Source organism: Chlamydotis macqueenii, chromosome 36, assembly GCF_036417535.1.
Source record: "Chlamydotis macqueenii isolate bChlMac1 chromosome 36, bChlMac1.mat, whole genome shotgun sequence".
Classification (NCBI taxonomy): domain Eukaryota; kingdom Metazoa; phylum Chordata; class Aves; order Otidiformes; family Otididae; genus Chlamydotis; species Chlamydotis macqueenii.
Window position 1 is genome coordinate 185,962 of NC_141591.1, and position 19,306 is coordinate 205,267.

General features: G+C 50.2%; 1 protein-coding gene and 3 non-coding genes across 9 annotated transcripts; all 4 read left to right on the forward strand.

Annotated features, from left to right (window-relative positions):
* Positions 1-1,440: 1,440 nt before the first annotated feature.
* On the forward strand, positions 1,441-19,212 carry TRIM7 (tripartite motif containing 7). 6 transcript variants are annotated; one of them, XR_015261316.1, is made up of 10 exons: positions 1,441-1,638; positions 3,656-4,082; positions 4,834-4,929; positions 6,321-6,551; positions 8,621-8,643; positions 9,241-9,356; positions 10,156-10,191; positions 13,226-14,446; positions 17,558-17,701; positions 17,902-19,212. XR_015261316.1 is itself a non-coding variant. In XM_086769351.1 (8 exons), exons 1-8 carry the CDS (start codon positions 1,451-1,453, stop codon positions 13,738-13,740), a joined length of 1,767 nt encoding a protein of 588 aa, XP_086625477.1. In that variant the 5' UTR covers positions 1,441-1,450; the 3' UTR covers positions 13,741-15,270. The 6 variants fall into 6 exon arrangements, 1 of the variants encoding a protein (XP_086625477.1); XR_015261313.1 differs by lacking the exon at positions 1,441-1,638 and having other exon boundaries at positions 2,489-4,082; positions 17,902-18,290; positions 18,442-19,212; XR_015261315.1 differs by lacking the exon at positions 1,441-1,638 and having other exon boundaries at positions 2,489-4,082; positions 17,902-18,052; positions 18,442-19,212.
* On the forward strand, positions 17,448-17,520 carry TRNAT-UGU (transfer RNA threonine (anticodon UGU)). Its single transcript has one exon. It is a non-coding gene; the product is annotated as a tRNA-Thr (tRNA).
* TRNAP-UGG (transfer RNA proline (anticodon UGG)) lies at positions 17,685-17,756 on the forward strand. Its single transcript has one exon. It is a non-coding gene; the product is annotated as a tRNA-Pro (tRNA).
* On the forward strand, positions 19,024-19,096 carry TRNAV-AAC (transfer RNA valine (anticodon AAC)). The gene has a single exon. It is a non-coding gene; the product is annotated as a tRNA-Val (tRNA).
* Positions 19,213-19,306: the final 94 nt, after the last annotated feature.

Genomic DNA, 19,306 nt, shown 5'->3' on the forward strand with positions numbered 1-19,306 from the left:
AGGTGCTTTCCCCTGCTTGCATCCCATTTTTTTTTTCCTACAGTGCAGGGCTGGGATCTGCTTTACGGAGAACTTTGCGGCAAGGGTTGCAAAGGAGAGCACGAGGGAGCTGCTGGAAGCCAAGAGAAGTAAAGGATGTGTCTATCTAACCGATATTTATGACCCCAAATCCCCTTAGTTGTCAATAGAAGTTGAGTCACCCATCCAGTGTAGACAACAAACGATCCTTCAGGAGGTTCCAAACTCTCGCTGTTGACATCAGGTGGAACCTAAAGGAAGAGCCTGATCTGTTCAGGACAGCTGCAGTTTGGATTATAGGCAGTCTTAAAATAAATGGGCTTCACTTTTTTTTTTTAGCCTTATCCACATCTTCGGGGCCAAAACATCTATGGCGGGAGAAAAAGCCATGAGGGAATCACGTAGAGGTGGAGATTCTGCTTTTGTCACTGTCTGGTCTAGAAAAATGGGTATTTTGGACTTTTTCTGTCTTGTTGCAGCACAAGGGAGAGGAAAAAAAGGAAAAAGAGGATTTATTTTCTCTGAGGTGTTTGTAGCTGGGAAGCTCAGTGCAGCAAGAAGTTATTTAGCTAAATCGTATTTTTTGATTTCCTGCTCCTTTGGAATTTTACCCCCCAATGAGTTCGTTTTGCAGATAAACTGGCGGTCGCAGAGATTCCTCTGTGGCTTGGGGTCATAGGGGCTTCTTCCTCGTCTGGATACGGCTGTTTTCCGGAAACAGGTTCAACTTCCAACCTGTTTGGGGATCAAGAAGTTTGGAGGAGGCCCCTTCCAGCCTTGGGCCTGAGCCCAAATCTTTGTCCATCCAGCTGGTAGTTGGCTCCGGTTTTGGGGTAAGCAAGGTGGGGGGGACAGCCGTGCAGGACAGCGATTGCTCACACGTGTCCTGCCTGGAAGCTGGTCCTACAAGAAACCATATAATTGGGGTTGAATTTTTTTTTTCCTGTTGTTTTGGATGTCCCAACCTCTCCTTACCTAAACAAGCTGCCCATGGTAGGTGGGAGATGTCCTGCAGGAGACATTTCTGCCCTTCCTTGTGTCTTGCTGCCCCAAATACGAGCTGGGGGATGAATCTTTGTTGACGATTTTGGAGGAGGGACGGAAAGCCTCACCCCTTCCTGAGCCCCCCTGCTCCTCTGGAAGGAGAGATGGGGCACTGGAGAGGGTTAAAGGGCTGCGAGAAGGTCTGAGCTTGGAGACAGGTGGAGGGAGGCGCTGGAAACGTGATTCCGGCTCCAGGCAGGGAAAAGAGCTTTGGCACCCAGGAGGAGAGCAGAGCCGGAGCGGCTGGGGAGGAGGAGACCGGTGGGTGCCCAGGATGGATGCGATGAGGGAGGGGAAGGAACGGTGAGATGGGGGGGTGGGGGGTGACAGAGGGGACAAATGGGGTAGCTGAGGGCCAGGAAGGAGCAGGAGCTTGAGCGGCGTCAAAATGTCAGAGGCATCCAGGGCTCGGGCCGGTTTCCTTCGTCAGAGCGTGGTGGAGCGCAGGCCGCGGGCCACCTCTTGCTGGGACCCCTCGGCCGGCAGGCTCGCCCCCCGAATCCCCCCCGTTAACGCACTCCCCACGCAAAGAGTCGAGCGGTTCGGGATGACCATTTCCTACACCTCCGTTCCGAGGTACGCGGGGTCAGCGGGGGGACACAGGGGAGGGCGGTGGGATGCGCTTGTCCGTCTGTCCAGAGGTTGTCTGTCTCTTTTTTTTTTTTTTTTTTTTCTCCCCCCTCCTATGTTCTCCTTCAGCTTTTCCCACCGGGCTGCCCATTGCTTCTTTCGAGGTGCCTCACTTTTTTTTTTTCTTTGCTATTTATGCCTCTATGGGCAGCGTGCGGATTTTTCTCCACCGCCTCTCCCTTTCTGCAGCCGTGATGAAAAATATACGCATAACATGGAAAAAAAATGTTTATTTACCTATCAAGAGAAATGAAAGGTGGAAGAGAAAGCAATTTCCCTTCCTAGGGAGGGAAAGAAATTGCTTTTCCATCGGGAACTGTGCACGTATTTATATATTGCCACGTTTTATATTTACATATTTATGTTTTAAGTATTTTATTTTTACATATTTCTATATTTTACATATTTATGGGTAGAATTGCACAGATGGGGGGTATGTGTGTACGTGTATATGGACCTCTATATAGGTGAGTCCCTATGTGAATATATACACATAAATATATATATTCTGCTATTTTCCCAAGTCATCTGCTCTCTGTTATTTCCGATCACAAACTGGCGTGGGCTGTAGCAAGAACCGCTCTTTGGGTTTTATTTTCCCGCTAGGAGAATTCCAAGCTTCCTTTCCAAAGCCCAGAATTGTTTTTAAACTGACCTGAAAAAGCCTTAAACTGACCCTAAACGAGCAAGTCTGGATTAGCAGCAGACACATGCCTGAAGTCTGATGCTCTCGTTCAGCAGACGCTAGGAAATGCAAACGCCAGAAAAGTTCTAAGTTTACAAGAGGGGTGCAAACGGAGAGCAGGTGCCCCTCATCAGTGGCTTTTTTTTTCCCCAAAATGCAAAGGTAACAGGATGAACACACCCTCTACCACAAATCAGAAACCCTGGCATGAGGAGACCGAGAGCAGTTTCGCTAACGTGCCTCCTCCAGCACAACCTCTGGGGTCAGGATTTGTCCCCCCCCTAGCTCCAGGTGTCTCCAAGGGAAACATCTCACCTTGGATATCTTGGGTCAACTGGGCGGACTTTGAAACCAGCGTATTTACGGATGGGATCGCTTGATCTGTTTTCAGGTCCTCGTTGGGGCAAGATGAATCACTCTCCAGAAGCGCCTATATTTCTCTCTTGATGGTAATGCGACCCCACCAAGTGACGAGATGACTGTCAGTCACTTCCATCTCTCTTCTCTGTAAGCAGAGATTTGGTGAGCTGCCCAGGTGGAGACACCCACATTACAGACAAACCTTGCCTGGGGAAGCTCCTCATACATTAATTATCACTCACATTTAATGCAACACCTCCAAAACTGCACACCATGTTCCCAGCAGGCAAAAAGTATTTTTTGAGAGGCAGGACCCCAACCTAGAGCTTAATCTTTATGGATTTGGGAAACTCTCCCATAGATCTTGACACGGACTTCACATCCTTGCGTATTCCCTTTCTCCTGTTGCTTTTTATGGTTCCTGTTGAGCCCTGGAGCTCAACCAGGTCATCTGAGTCTCCAGCTGAAGCACCGAGGGTGAAAGGGGTCTTTAGAGAGAGCTCAGATGGTAACCTGGACCAGAGCCTAGACCAGCTGTTAAACGCAAGCCTCGGGACTTGGACCTTGCATTCAGCACCAGCTCAGCCAAAAAAAAAAGCAATGAGACCCGGATCTGGTGGCCGTATCCCAAATGATTTCCCTTCTCTCACGTCCCTCTTGGGAAAAAAAAAAAAGACAGGGAGCCCAGGATTTGTGGAGGAGCAAGGGGCGGGGGGTGTATTCCTGCTTTATTTTTTCTTCCATCTGTGTGTTGTCCCCTAACGCTGAAGTCTTCGTTACCAGTTTAAAGAAACCAGACACTGCAGAAGTGACCTCGGGCAGCGGGCTCGTTCCTGGAAGAGGAACGCCCCCTCGGGGCTGGATGCCAAGCATTCATGTTCCGTGTCCAGCCCCGGTGAAATCAGTCCTTGCCCGCAGGAGAGAGGCCATGGCGGCGGTGTTTCTGCCCGGCAGCCTCCAGGATGAAGCCACTTGCTCTGTCTGCCTGGAGTTCTTCAAAGACCCTGTGTCGATCGAGTGCGGGCACAACTTCTGCCGGGCGTGCATCGTTAAGAGTTGGAAGGACCTGGAGATGGACTTCCCCTGCCCGCAGTGCCGAGAGGTCTTCCAACAGAAGAGCTTCAGGCCCAACCGGCAGCTGGCGAACATGTCCGAGATCATCAGCCAGTTCACCCTGCGTGGGGCCAAGGGTGCCGAGGAGGAAGGGCTCTGCGCCAAGCACAGGGAAGCACTGAAACTCTACTGCAAGGACGACCGGAAAACCATCTGCGTGGTGTGCGACAGGTCCCGGGAGCACCGGCCGCACGCTGTTGTACCCGTCGACGAGGCATCTGAGGAGTACAAGGTACCTGTCCGTCTGTCTGCCCACCCTCAGGAAGACCCTGCAGGTCTTTTCTGCCCACCGGCAGCGCGCGTTGCGCCGTGTGTTTGCGCTCACCGAAGTCCTCGAGAGGCCAACCGCCTTTCCCACGCTCAGCCTTGTGCTCAGCCACCCTGCAAAGAGCTGGAGGCTGCTTTCTAGCTTTCCAAAGACCTGGAAAACCCACCCCCCACACCCCCCCAGACACGCAAAACCGTCTCGTGCGTTCCCATCACGGAGAGCACGGGATTAAACACCAGGCGGCCGAGAGGCAAGCGCTGGGCTTGAGCCTCGCGCCGCAAAAAATACCTGCAGGCACCTTATGGGTAGGGTAACAGCTGAGTGAGCAAACACTATTTTAGGTCTGGGCGGGCGTCCAAGCATGAATCTGTGTTGATTAAAGCTGGGCTGAGTTCTTATGCCAAGAGCAAACGCGTGGGAGGCGGCGGCAGCAGCAGCCGGTGAAAACAGCATCCCCGGCATCCTCCGTCTCCTTTGTGCTCGCTGGACGCACGCAAGCTCGCGGCAGTCCTTGGGGGCTGTGTATGGAGCGTGGGAAGAGCTGAGCCAGCATGTCGGTCTGGCGAGAGTGCCCCCGCGTCGTCCTCGCAATCCTGCTCGTCTTTGCAGGGCTGCGAGAGCAACCCGCGTGTAGGCAGAACAAGGCAGCCAAAGAAATCAAACGCAACGAAAGAAAGAAGGAACAGCCAGTAACATCTCCGTTCTTTGTTCCTAGGAGAAAATCCAGGGGCGTTTGGATTTCCTGAAAAAGGAGAGGCAAGAGCTGCTGGAGTTTAAAGTGAACGACGATAAGAAAACCCAGGAGCTCTTGGTGCGTGTGTGTGACGTGGCGGGGGCGAGGGCTCAGGCTGGGACGCATGGAAGGGGTTAGGACCGGCCAAGCCACCCCATCTCCTCCTCCATGCTGCTCTGCCCGTGCCCAAAAAAAAGGGAAATGTCTGTTTTTTTCTCCTTCCTTCGCCATCAGGGTTGGCATCACGTCAGCTAGTGTTTTGGCAGACTGAAGGGACGGGTGCTGGAGCCTCCTTGAGAGCTAGGCTGGCTGTAGGACCTTCCTCCACCCTTCCCTCCTCTTCCTCACCCCATTGTCCATGGCATAGCAGAAGACAGCACAGGAAAGCCCCCATCTCCCCCTCTAATAACCCCCTCCCAGACCATTACCCCTAAGACAAGTGGCTTTGAGTGGCTCGTGTCGACCCTACTTGGGACCAACGCTGTTGGGCCACCCACAACCTGTGTTTCTGCTCTACCATCCCCGCGCAGCAGGGTTATTGCCACAATTTGCTGGAGTTGTTTTTTTTTTCCAGCTGGTGGGGCTTGAAACAGCCTCAGCCTGCCAAGAGCTGTGATTTTGCACCTGACACAAAAGGCAAAGCATGAAGAATCATTTTTTGAGGGCCAGGTGGACCTGTTGGACCTGTGCTGAAGGGCAGTGTAGAGCGAAGCAACTAAAACACGTTCAACATTGTCTGCACTGCCAAAGGGTGCATTTCCTGGAGCAAAATGTTCCCCTTTGTCCCTGGGCTTTGTCTCAGGGGGGACTTGTTGGTCTGCTTGTGATGACAACCCAAGTAGGAACCGGGATATTGGCAGAGCTGATACAGGAGATCGTGGCAGGGCGGGGACTGGGGTTTGTCTGCGAGTACAGACGCCCCCAGGGAGGGAGAAATGCTCGTCTGAGTGGGTGCTCCTACCCAACCTCTTCTCCCAGTTTGGGTGGTGCTACCAGGAGATGACGACAGGGACTGGAGAAACCTCTTGGCCATCATTCCTCACCTCTACTTCCTTGAGCACTGCTTAACTCCCCACCACCCCAGGGGAGAAAAAAAAGTGCTCCATGTCCATGGTAGAAGAGAAAAACCACCTGAGATCTGCTGTGGAGGTGAGGCAGCTGACCCAGACATGGTTTCTCTTCCCTGGAGAAAAGCGTGTGGGGATGCAGCTGCAACGACGATAACGGCTGTTTGTGGAGTAACTGCCCACGACCTTTGCTCTCCCATCCCCACCCCTTCTCAAGGTCTTTGTGCAGGCACGCCACACATAGTATCTTCTCACCTCACCGACTGAAGGCACCCAGGCTCACCAACAAGCCACCAAGCAACAGCAACGACACTGGCAGACACTCCAAATTCACCAGGTGGCCCCTCTCCACCCCAAAATCGTTGCACCAGCTTAAAACCTTTTGTTGTGTTTTGTTGCCAGAAAACCATCGAGAATGAGAGGCAGAAGCTGCTCCTGGAGTTTGAGAGGCTGCGGCAGTTCCTGCACGACCAGGAGCACATCCTCCTGGGGCAGTTGGAGAAGATGGAGAAGAACATCGCCAAGAGGCAGAATGAGAACATCACCGACCTGTCCAAGGAGATCACGCTCCTCAACAAGCTCATCACTGAGCTGGAGGAGAAAATCCAGCAGCCCATGCTCGAGTTCCTCAAGGTGAGAGGTTTGCGATTAAATGGGGCTTCAGGTCTGAGTCCTGAGCCTTCTTCATCCTTTTCTTAATGTGTTTCTGGATCCTGTAGAGGTGTTTGGAGGGTAAATGTCCTTTTTTTTTTTTTTTCTGTCTCATTTTTAATGAGCAGATAGTGCACGGCAGTGTCTGAGTGCCCTGAGCTCTGCTACACCAGCAATAACATATGGCAACTCTCTCTGGCTCAGGAATATCCTGAAACAGAGGTGTGCTCTTCATATTTAGTAGCCTTGGATACATTTTTCTTCCATGAATTTGTCTGGACCTTCCTACACCCATAAATTCCTTTTTCAAGGCGTTCAAAGCTGAGATAGACCTTGCACAAAGAGCCACCACAGCAGCACTGGCCAGGTCCTTCAACCAAGTGACTCCTTTTGCAAATCCAGGTCTTGATGGGTTTGCAACGCTGAAGGTTTGCGGCCCACCAAGTCGCAGACGTCCACTCCTCCAGCTTAAAGGCGTTGGCGAGGGCTTGGGGTGGAATGGCATAGAGAGGCTGGGCTCAGCGGGACAAGGCCCCTTGCCAATTTTCACAGCAGAGTCCTGGCTGCAGAAGGTTGGCCGGGACCTGAAAATAGTCAGGTTTTCAAGTCAAAACGAGCTATTAACCAAGCTGGAAAGTATGAGGGAGAGAGCAGATGGGGTCCAGGTATTGATTGCATGGCAAAGAAAGAAGCTGGAGCCCATCCAGCCCTCCCTGTTGCCCAAGCTCTCCTTTGCTCGGGGCTTGAAAAACAAACCCGAGCTGCCCATCCCAAAAATCCTCTCCCCCATTGAACGGCCAAGGAAGTGTGACCTTTTAATTGATGATGTCTTCAACCGAAGTAGGCTGAGCTTCTGGTGCAAGCAGATCTGCAGAGTTAAAATTCCCTCCCGGGAAAGCGTTGGAAGCCCTGTAAATATTTGCAGATGGTTCGGCACTTGGCTGTGGGTGAAAACTTGCTTCACGTGGTCTTTGCTCAGCCCTCACCAAAAATGATCCTGTAACAATAGCTGACTGTTTTGTGTTTTTTTTTAAAAAAAAAGGCCACGTTGGAAATCCTTAGCTAGCTCCCGAGTCCTTTTCCATTCCCTGGGAGGTGGGTACGGCTTTGCGTCGCCTTCAAATCTCATCCAACGTACTTGCCACGGTTCGTGCCCTTATTTGCATAATTTTAAAGGCATCAGGAAGGGCAAACAGTGGCACAGACAGGACTCAGCATGGGTTTCATCTTGGTGAATTTTTGTCATGTTGCAGCTAGTCATTGCAGGTGTTTTAGCCCATAACTTACCTCCATAATTCACCCTTCCTGAGAGTAAAGTATTTCCACCATTGGGGTCAGTCACCCCTTGGAGGAACCTTACATGATGATTAGACCATCAGAGTCCAGATATCACGGAGACACAGATTTCTAGGTGGACAGGTTACAGCACATGATGTCCCTTTGGCTCTTAGTCAGGCAGGTACAGTCGTCTTTCTGAATCTCGAAACTTCACATGGGACAGGTTGATAGGACCTTCTCCGAAGTGGGAGACCAGCAGAGACACCCTTAGAGCATCTCAAAGGCTGCTGGATGCCTACAACTGGGTTCACAACAGCAGCTGTCAAATAACGGAAGGAGAAACAGGGAATTTCTATAGTCAACACCCTAGAAGATACTCCCAACTCACTTGGGCAAGGCCTTGGGCAAGCTGGTGTGCTTTGAGCAGTGGAGACACCTCCAAAGACACCTTCCAACCTAAACCACATCATGACTCCATGGGCACAAACCTGGAGTAGTGTGCACAGGAGCATTTGGGAGGCTTGGCTCCCCCCAAGAAGCAGCGGGGTCTTTAGTTGCTGTGGAAGCTTGGGTGGGATTTGGTGGGACTGTGGCCTTCTGAAGCTGAAAGCAAGCATTTGAGGCATGGATCCATGCCTCCCTGTTGTAGCCGTAAGGGATGGACATCCTGGTTGGGTTTGATGAAGAGGAATTGCTCTGGTGCTGTCTCGGCCGGGGCAGACGTAGCACACGTTGCACAACGATTTCACTCGGTCTGTCTTTTTCCTTTCTAGGATGTAATGAACATCATAAGCAGGTATGGAGCCTTCCTTCTCCCCTTCTTTCATGCTTTTTCTTTTTCCCCCACCAGCACTGTTCAAAGGTCAGGGTTTGCAGTCCAGATGCCAGAGGGAGGCCCTGGGGTAGACGGAGCTTGCCTCCTACCCCGTGCAAGCCCTGGGTCTCTTCCAGCTTCTTGGAAAACTTAGCGTTACCACAAAATCTTTTCCTACCCGGTGGTTTCTTCAAAGGTCAAGTGAGACCAGAAACCCCAAGTCGTCTTGTTTGCCTGATACACAATTCACCCAGGGCGAAGGCTTAGGGATCACTTCAGCTCCAAAAACTAAATTTAAGCTGCGGAGTGGTGGTAACCCAGCACAGGCACCCTGTCCAACAACCCGCCAAGGGAGTCATCAAAGTTGACCTGTAAATCCTGGTGCCCTCAGCCCAGGAAGGTTGAAATCCATGTGTGATCCAATGTGATGTTGAGCACTTGGGCAGACTGCCGGCGGGATGGCGTAGGAGCATCGCACAGTGCCAGCTGCAAATTAAAAAGGAAGGGTGGGGAATGATAATTATTTTATTATTATTATTATTAATTATTTTATTATTTTTTAAAATTTTTACTTTGCAGGAGTGATGATGTGAAGTGCCAGAAGCCTGTGCCGGTAAGCACGGATATGAAAATGCACGTCTGCAATTTCTCCCTCAAGACCGTGGTCCTTGAGAAAGTCCTCAAGAGATTCAGAGGTATGTGGAAACGAAACCGGCGGGTTCAAAAATAGATCTGGCCTTTAGCAGGCGTCGGGGAAAAGGGATGAGGAGTGCTGGGGATGCTGCGGGCGTCTCGAGGTCCCTCAGCACATGCCTGGCCAGCAGTACCGAAACAGGAGAATAAATTGTGTTGGAAAGGATTTCTGGAGACGCACGTGAACACACTGCCAGGATGCCAGTGAAGGAGATGCAGGATTTTTCTTAAAGAAGGAAAAAATTTGAATTTGGCTCATCGATTTTAGGGCAATAAAGCCTGTAATTCCTCACATCTCGAACAGTTTGAGGCTATCCCAAGTTCCGCATTTAAAAATCTAATCCCTCGCAGTAATGCAGCAAAGCCACGAGATGGTGCTGAGGGATTTGGAAAGGAAGCGAGCACCAGCGAGCAGGCCTGGAAGAGAAAATCCCTAAACCCAAACGATGCTCTCGGGCAATAAAGGCTTAAAGTATTGTACGAAGAGTTTGAAACTCATAGTACAACGAGGAGAACGAAATATGGCTGAGCACGATAAGTAAGGCTTAAATCTTTCATTCTCTTGATGTCCAGAAGCTTTTTTTTAAAAAAAAAAATATATATTTAGCAGGAATTTCCCTCTTTGCTTGGCCTCATTTCACAAGCTGGTGGGGAGCTGGCGTTGCTCCGTCCTCAACTTTTGCTGCCTGTCGAGTCCCCTGTTGTCAAAGACGGCACGTTGGCAACACCGTGCAGGTGTAAAGGTCTTCGTGAAGGAGATTGTGTGGTTTTCTGTTCACTTGCCTGTCTTCTTCTTTTCAGAAAACCTGCAGGATGAGCTGGGAAGAGGTGAAAAAGGTAAAAAGGAAAATATTTAACGCCTAGCACCCCGCAGCAGACTTTAAATTGTGGTTGTATTTTGCAAAGCCAAAGAAAGGAGGAAAAGCAGGACAAAAAAAAAAAAAAAGGCACTCTAGATTTCTTTTTTTTTCTTAATTTCTTCTCTCTCGATGGTTTCCAGATCCAGCCTCCTCAGTTCGAGAGTCAAAAGATGATTTTTTTCTAGCTGACACCGGGGATCTGCCAGCTAAGCTAGGTCCTTTCTGCCTGTTTACACTTAACAAAACTACAGCGCAGAGCAGAAAGAACAGATATTTGACCCCCCCAAATGGATTCATATCCTTTCGAACGACAACTTACCTTAAGTCTGCCAGGTTGGCTCTGTGGCCCATGGTTGGGTTCCTGTTTCCACCTGGGTTTGGGGTGGACAGCGTGAGCGCTCCGTAATCTGCTGCAGTGCAAAGTCAGATGACTTCAGTTCCGTGAAAGCCGTTGAAATCATGGCTGTGGGCAAGGCGGTTGCTTTCAGATCGTGCCGCGATGGAGACAACTTGCCTGCCACCTCTCTGGAGTTGGCAAAGGAGCAAGTTCACCTGAGAGGTCATAAATTCGCAACCGGCCAAACCAGGTGGGTTGGCCCAAGTTGACTCTTTCAGTGCTGGAGGAGCCTCTTTGCTTCACCGGCAGCGGTAAGACAGGGGAGCACCAGCGAGCTGGGAAAGCACAACGATGGGCTCTGCGGTGCTTCTCTCACCAGCCTGATTCCTCTGACTTTACACCGTGGTGGGTGCAGGGCAAACACTTTTAAAAATCTGACCCCATCCTCCAGGTCCCTTGGTGAGAAGGTCGCAATAACCATGCCTGGAGTAGCCAGAGTTAAAAGCCCTCCTTTTGAAAATAAGGCTTATTCTTGCTTTTAAGTTGGCGGTCTTCAGCACGAGGCTTGCAAAAACCCTTGGTGAAGGCAGAGGAGGACAAGCCATGGGTTGGACCCTTTCCAAGAACCATCCAGCTCGGAGGGTCCAGACCCTGCTTGCAAACCTGTCCCATGCACCTCTGCAGAACACCAAGGAGTTGCCAAAGCAAGAGGAGGAAGGCTGACGGCCAACGCTTGAAAAGCGAACCGGCCGAACGACCCTCAATGCATGGCCATGGCGGTGTGCATGTGTGTGCGGAAGTGTAACATGTCCACGGCGGTGCGTCGTACCAGCAAACCCTCGGAAAGCAGAGTGGGCCAACAGCTCACGCTGCAGAGAGCTGGGGGATCAAGGAGCAAAGAAAGAAGCAGCCAAAACCTCATCGCGGTCGCTGAATCCCACTCTGGCTGCCTTAGTTCACCTTTTCCAAGAGCTTTGAATGCTCTTACTTTTTTTTTTTTTTTTATATGATGCCTGAGCTCCTGGAGTCATATTACTTTTTATTTTTTTTTTCTAAATCAAGCTAAATCATCCTGCACAGCCCCTGCAGATGTGTGTTTGAATTTCAAACTCAAATCCTAATGACTCCAACAGCTTCAGACACAAGAGGAAGGAAGGAAAACACCTTTTAAAGCAAAGATTGAGATCAAGGAAATTTATTACTCGTGCAGGCCGTTTCCCCCAACTTTGGCTCTTGAACGCTTTGAAGGGACCCATCCCTTGGCCTTGGATAGAACAGCACAAAATGCAGGAGGTGTTGTTTTAAGGCCAGTGTCCCAGTTTTGAGAAGGAACCTGGTGCTTGAGCTTTAAAGGAAAGAAGGTCCCACCCTTTCCTGTGGTTGCTATCACTTTTCCCGCCCCTATGAAATGCCGTGAAGCTTTCAATCCCATCAGGGGTCTGTTTGGGTTTCATATGCAATTTTCAGCCCCAAATCGATGTGTTTTGAAAGAGCATCAAGGCCTTTACTTAAACAAACTCTTGTGCAGCAACCAACGCGTGTCAGCTCCTAAGGTCCCAATCTCAGATTCCGCTGAAGTGTCTCCTTTGTTCATGGTGACTTTGCTGACTACAACCACAATTTGAGGTCACTAACACGCTCGCAGTTTCTCCTGAGCTGGATTTTGGAAAGGGAGAAGGTGTTGGTGTCCAACTCCATCTACATGCATGTTTCTTTTGGGCTGCCCATGTGTGATAAAGAAAGATGCCCTTAGGTCACGGCTTTCTATGAGGACTTGTCATCATGGGGTAGTCTGGGGACAGATATGCAACAATTTATGATCTGAGGGGTGTGCGTGCCCTGTCTTGCGTGGTGTACAGTAGATGAGCTGGAAACAAAAATTAATTTATTTGGGGAAAAAAAGCCTTGACCTGAGGTCCACACTTACTGTATATAATTGCTAATTGTTTGCGTGTGGTTTTATTGTGTTCCTTGCTTCTTTGTTGTTGTTATGCTGTTTCTTAGCGGCAGCAGCACAAGTGTTGCCCTCCCATGAAGGGAACTGGGGTGTCAATGTGGGAGGCCAGGTGATTTCCACCGCCAGTCAGTGTTTGAGGGGTGCTAGCTGGTGGCGTTGCTGAAGGATCGTGAGCTGATCAAAGAGACAAAGACCACAACGTAGTTGTAGGTGTCCCTCTAGGACATCCTGAACCAGATCTCGGTCCTCATCTACCATGATTTGTTTTGCCGTGTTGTTCTTCACCTTTACCTCGTGGGGCTTAACCCCTAGTGAGGATGTGAAGGGGTGAGGCAGATGCTCATCCCAGGTCTTCCTCACCCACCTCCAAGTTTCTCACACCCGTAGCTTACCCCTGTTTGCTGGTAGAGAGAAGGAGCGTATTTGTTAACATCTAAAATTACTCCTCTCAAAATTAGTCCCAAGCCTTCAGGCTTCCTGCAGAGTCAATGGCAAAAGGAGGCATCTCAAGACCCTCAAAGCCAAGCCTATGTCTGAATTTGGCTTTCCTTCACCACAGGCTGTCCAGGGAGCTGAAGAGGAGCAGTTACTGAGTTTGGGATGTGGTTATTGAGGTTGAGATGTGGTTCAGCAACTGATAAAATCACCCCCACCTTTGGCTTTTAATCGTTAAAGTTCTTATTGAGTTACTATCGCTGTCACTGCTGTCATCAACAGAGGACCTGACCCTGGACCCCGATTCAGCAAACCACCTCCTCATCCTCTCTGCAGACCTCAAGAGCGTGAGGATGGGCTGTAGGAAACAGGAGCTGCCCGACAACCCCAAGAGATTCGACACGAACTCACGGGTGCTGGCTACCACAGGCTTCAAGTCGGGAAGGCATTACTGGGAAGTGGAGGTGGGGGCCTCAGATGGTTGGGCCTTCGGGGTGGCCAAGGAGTCCGTCAGGAGGAAAGGTCTGACGCAGTTTTCCCCCGAAGAAGGGATCTGGGCGGTGCAGCAAAACGGAGGTCGCTACTGGGCGGTCACCTCGCCACAACGCACCCCGCTGTGCCTCAGCCAGAAACTCAACAAAGTCAGGGTGTACCTGGATTACGAAGGGGAAGAAGTCTCCTTCTACAACGCTGACAACATGCAGCACATCTTCACCTTCAACGTTGCCTTCCAGGAGAAGGTGTTCCCTCTCTTTTCGGTCTGTTCCACCGTTACCTACATCAAACTCTGCCCCTGAGACTTCTCGTGGGCTTCGCTGAGGACCTGTCTCCATGGTCTTCACTGGATGGGGCGTGGACATCAGTGATGAACGCAAGAGACTTTCAAACCAAGCGTGCAGCCTGGTTCGTTGGTGTGTAGGCAGGCAGACAGCTTAATGGGTAGTCAGGGAAAAATATCGCAAGGAAGGTCTTCAGATCAGCTTAAAGTAGAGAACAGCTATTGACATCATCAGCAGCCCCCAGAAGGTCACGGTCACCACCTTAAACCCGCCTCCAAACCAACTCGCCTCTTCAGAGAGAAGGAAACCACTGGTGGTCTGTTTGTGACTCCAAGTCTGATAACGGGCGGGTATTTTCCTTTCCTTGAGTGGGTCTAAGGATCAGTATTGGAGCCAGTGGGAAGTTTTAGGGTGGACCCTCCACCTCTTCAGAAGTATCAATGACCTAGAAGTGACATGTTTAGTGGGTAAACGTCCTGTGGGAAAGGTGAAGGGAGTGACAAAAAAGCTTTGGACATCCATCCAAAGCCAGAATAGGCAAAGCTCCTTTCTACTTGATGGAGTCAAACTAAATTAGAAATTTTTGCTCCTCCTGAAGTGAATTTAATGGGGATTTTCCATTATTTTCTCACGTTGTTTCTCCCGACGAACTGCAGTCACCACCCCTGTGACAAAAATGGAAATCCTGCCCAGGCGCCTTCACTCCTACGAGATTCAGCAGGAGGTAATGAGGCTTATTAACCGCTCCTGGGGAGTGACTGGGTTTCAAGGAGTCGGGATGCTCAGCGAGGGTGCTCACGCCCTTGTGCTGGGCTGTGTGAGCAGTTGTAAGGGTCTCAGCAGGAGCTTCTGGCTTTTTCCCTCTTTTTCCTGCGGGGAGGAAAGGTCCTCAAGGAAGGGTGGGTGCCTGGTTACTGATTCCAGCTAGTGCTCCTAAAGTACGGAATAATAATTGTACTCCAAAAGCTGTTTTTGCGATGTTGAGATGGTGGTCAGCTGTCTCAGGTGGTCTAAACCACACGGCCACCAAGATCTGCCCTGTCCTGGCACCAAGGCTGGGGTTGAAGAGATGTTGTGGGCTTTTGGTCGCCCTCTCCATCAGCTTGTGCAAGCGCTCCGTGCTTCGGTTCCGCCCGTGGCTCCTCTGGGAGGAGACCCCGTCCTGAGGTCCCCTCTGTGTAGAAGATGTAATTTTCAAAATAATTCCTCAAGGTTATCCTGCTTCGCCCGCAGCAACGCAGACGTTGGGTGCTGAACCTTGTATTTCCTCTTTACAGCTCAGTCTCAGAAAAAATCACCCGTTTACCTTCACCTTCTGTTTTCTCTTTTTTTTTTTTTTTCTTCTGGAAATCCTTGCTTTTTGCCAAGACGGCAAATGTTCAACATGATTTGTTCACCATTGCTTTTGCCAAAACAAAGCCGCCTTTAAAAAAAAGTGTATTATTGTCTGAAGTGATAAAAAAAATAGGGTTTCTGGGTTTGGGGCGTTGTTGGTTGGCTTTTTAACCTTTTCTAGAAAAGATGCTAAACCAACTGGGGGGGACTGGTTTAAGCATGATGTCGTAGTTCAGCCCCGATCGGGACCAGACTACGCAGTCTCTCTCTCGCTCCCCCCACCCTCCGAGAGAACAGGGGGAGATGATATAAGGAAAAACGACTCAAGGTTTGAGATAAGGACGGGGAGAAATACTTAAAGTTGCCGTCACGGGCAAAACAGACTCGACTTGGGGAAAACTATTCATTTATTACTACAAACAGCAGGAGAATGAGACAGGGAACAAGATAACCTCCCTTCACCCCTCCCTCTTCCCGGGCTTAACGTTATCTATACTACCTCCCCTCCCGAGCGGCTCGGGGGGGGGGAAGGGAATGGGGGTCGCGGTCAGTTCATCACGCGTTGTTTTACGCCGCTGTATCATCGTCGGGGGAAGAACTCCTCACATTCCTCCTCTGCTCCAGCGTGGGGTCCCTCCCACGGGCCACAGTCCTCCGTGAAACTGCTCCGGCGTGGGTCATCTCTTCCACGGGGTGCAGTCCCTCTAGAACAGCTGTCCCAGCGGGCCCTCCATGGGCCACAGCTGCCTTCAGGCCTCCACCTGCTCTGGCGTGGGGTCCTCCATGGGCTGCAGGTGGATCTCCGCCCCTCCGTGGACCTCCATGGGCTGCAGGGGGACAACCCGCTCCACCATGGTCTTCACCACGAGTTGCAGAGGAATCTTGGCCAGGAGCCGCATTACTCCTCCCCCTCCTTCTGAACTGACCTTGGCGTCCGCAGCCGTTCCTCACAACAGGCTGGCAGACGCCTCTCAGGATCCTTTTTACATTTTATTCACTTCTCATCTCCTCTCCACTTCTTGCAGCCAGGCCGGGCCGAGTTGGGCCCAGTCGGCTGCCTGGCGGGAGGCCAGAGGGTGAGGCCTGCAAGGCCCACGAGGCTCGCGCTTCCCCCTCTCTGCCCCCCGCTCAGCTGCTTCACATCTTCTCTCCGTTTTTTTTCTGTTTTCCCCTACTTAAATACATTATCACAGAGGTGTTATCACAGAACGTTCTGCTACCAATCGGCTCGGCCTTGGCCAGCAGCGGATCCGCCCTAGGCCCGGCCAAGTCCACTGAACAAAGGGGAGCGACTTCTAGCAGTTTCCTACAGAAGCTACCACCTTAGGCCCCCCCTCACTAACAAAACCAGAACACATGAACACCTCCATTTTCAGCTGATGGGTTGTGTACAACCCGGAGAGTCTAATTTTTTTTTTTTTTTTAATGAGTTTGGTTTAATTCCACATTACTTAAAGCTGCAGCAACCCTTATAAAGGTCAAGCCATGAACAGGTGAGCAAAACGCTTGAATTTTCTAAGCTCCATCCATCGCTGAAGCCACGCCACTGTAGAAATTGTATAAATAAATAAAAATCCCTAGAATAAGGACGTTATTATCAGGGGACACGGTATTTCTAATGTCGCGACTTGGTGTTTGTCCTGTCCGTATGTTCGAAACACTGCTTCTGCAAACCACAGGACGCAAAAATCGTCGCCCGAGCAGAACCGGAACCTCCCAGATCGCTCCCAGCCTGTGTGCCGGCAATAAAACGTGAAGGTGCTACCTGAGCTCATCTTCTCCTGTTTGTTTTTCCCGACTGCTAACAGGGCTGGAAAACATCAGAGTTGTGGTTTGAAGGATTGTCTTGCTCAGAATTTAAATCTAAAGAAAGAATTTAAGTGGAAGTAGAAATATATTGGGGTGAGGGGGTTTTTTTCCACATCTGTTTGTTAAGCACAATCCCAATATTTACGGATTCGTCAAATTAGGGCTGAAAATAAAGACCAAGCCAACCTTCACCTTTAGATGACTTCAGAGGGGAGAAACGGGCATTGCCGCTTGGGTTGTTCCGGCAGCAATGTGGGTCGTGCCTGTAATTTGGCCAAAATTCTTGCAAGACAAAAAAAAAAAAAAAAAAAGGTGTTGGAGATGCCAAGGGCTGAGCCCCAACTCTCGCAGGGGCCCGGCCTTGGGGCTGAACCCCGATTTTTGGCGTGGCGGGGTGCACGGCGTACGATGCGCTGGCGGTTTCGGACTGTGCCGTGCTCCTCGCTGCTGCTGCTCGTGTTCGGCGCAGCCGGTCCAGGCTGGTGCCCCGGGCGGGATTTGGGGGGTGACAGACATTTGGGGGGATTTTTCCAGTATTTGAGTTCCGTGGACACCACCGCGAAAAGAGGTTTTTGCACGCCGGCTCCATAGCTCAGGGGTTAGAGCACTGGTCTTGTAAACCAGGGGTCGCGAGTTCAAATCTCGCTGGGGCCTTCAGCAGTAATTTTTTTGTGTTTTTTCTCCCCAAAAGCATGACCGCTTTCCTCCGCGCTGGCACCGGGTGGAGCCGAGGGTGAGTGGCCGGGGGTGGCGGGGACCGGACCGGGACGGACCCGCTCCAAGCACCAACAACCGCTCCGAGGAAGGTTGCGGCAGGCGGCTCGTTGGTCTAGGGGTATGATTCTCGCTTTGGGTGCGAGAGGTCCCGGGTTCAAATCCCGGACGAGCCCAGCTCTTTTTTTCCCGTCCTCCTTTTCTCTATGTTCCTTGTTTGTGGCGGTTGTTTTTTTTTAAAAATTTTTAAAATAATAATATTTTTATAATTTTTTTTCCCCGTACTTTAATTAATTACTCTCCCCTTCCTTCCTTCCGCAGCTTTTTGCAGCCCCGTTCCAGCTGCAGCGCTCTTGGACAAAACCCACGGCGGGGAGAGAAGAAAAAAAAAAAATTAAAAACTAAACAGGTTTGAGCACCTTTTCGCCATTGCGTGAGAGAAAGGGCGTGTGTCTGAGTTTCCCCGTTACTTGTAAGTCGTTGTGCTCCCAAACCACACAAAGAAAAGACGCGCGCAGCCCTTGCCCCAAATCAGCGTAAATTTGCTGCTTCCCGCTGTGCCAGAGCTTGGCTCGGTCTCCGCAAAAAAAAAAAAAAATTTTAAAAAAAATTATTATTAATAGCAACCGTGAATAAGCAGCTCCTGCTGCGTGTAACTCTAGAAATAAAAATTGTTCAGGAGCTGGGGTGAATCAAGGTCGGAGCAAGAGGTGTGTAAGAGAGAGAAATAAGAAAGAAGTCTTTTTTATTTTATTTTATTTTATTTTATTTTATTTTATTTCATTTTATTTTATTTCATTTTATTTTTTCTTTTCCCCCTCCCCCAGAGAAACATACTAAAAATCTGGCTCGTTTTAACAGCTTTGCCAAGGAAGGATGAGCAAGAGGTGCTGCAAGTTGCCTTACAACTCCCTCTTTTTCCCACAAGGAATATACCGTTAATGATTTCCCAAGCAATCTGTAAGGAATAATAAAGAATATTAAGCTACTCAAGCAAAAGCAGAGACAAAATAAGGGCAGTCCAGCGCCTGTGTATGTCCGTGTGCACGCCCTCACCACCGGCAGCCTCGCAGGAAGGTGGAAACTGCGCAGAAATAATACAATTATGTTCAGAAATAATGCAAAAAAAGAAAAAATCCCATTAGCAACCCTTCTCTCTGCACTTTGAACCCCCCCGCAGCAGGGAGTTCCCCAGCTGGGCCCAGCCAGCCGCTGATTTCTCATCTTGAGCAGCAAAAATAATTATTTTTTTTTTTTCCCCCACGCTGGGTGTGGTGGGATGGGCCTCGTTTTAGGGCGCTTGCACAAGCAAATTTTTCCCTTCCAAAACAGCTGACTGGGGGAAACACGTGGGGAAAAAAAAAAAGTAAAAAATACCCCTCAATCCCCTCGGCCGGGTGTTTTGTGTGGAGAGCGTTATAGCGAGACCCCTACCATCGGTGGGTTTCTGTAGTGTAGTGGTTATCACGTTCGCCTAACACGCGAAAGGTCCCTGGTTCGAAACCAGGCAGAAACACCTTCTTTTATTTTTCCCCCCACCCCGCCCTAACCTTCGTCCTCTTCCTGATGAGTAAGAAAAGATTCAGCCCGTGGGAAAAAAAAAAAAGAAAAATACACAAAACATCAAAACTCTACAGCCTTTTTTTTTTTTTTTGGCAAAGATGTTGGGGCTGAAAGAGGAGGAATAGGTGGGGGGGAAGCAGGTGGCTAGTGAATGCCTGGACTT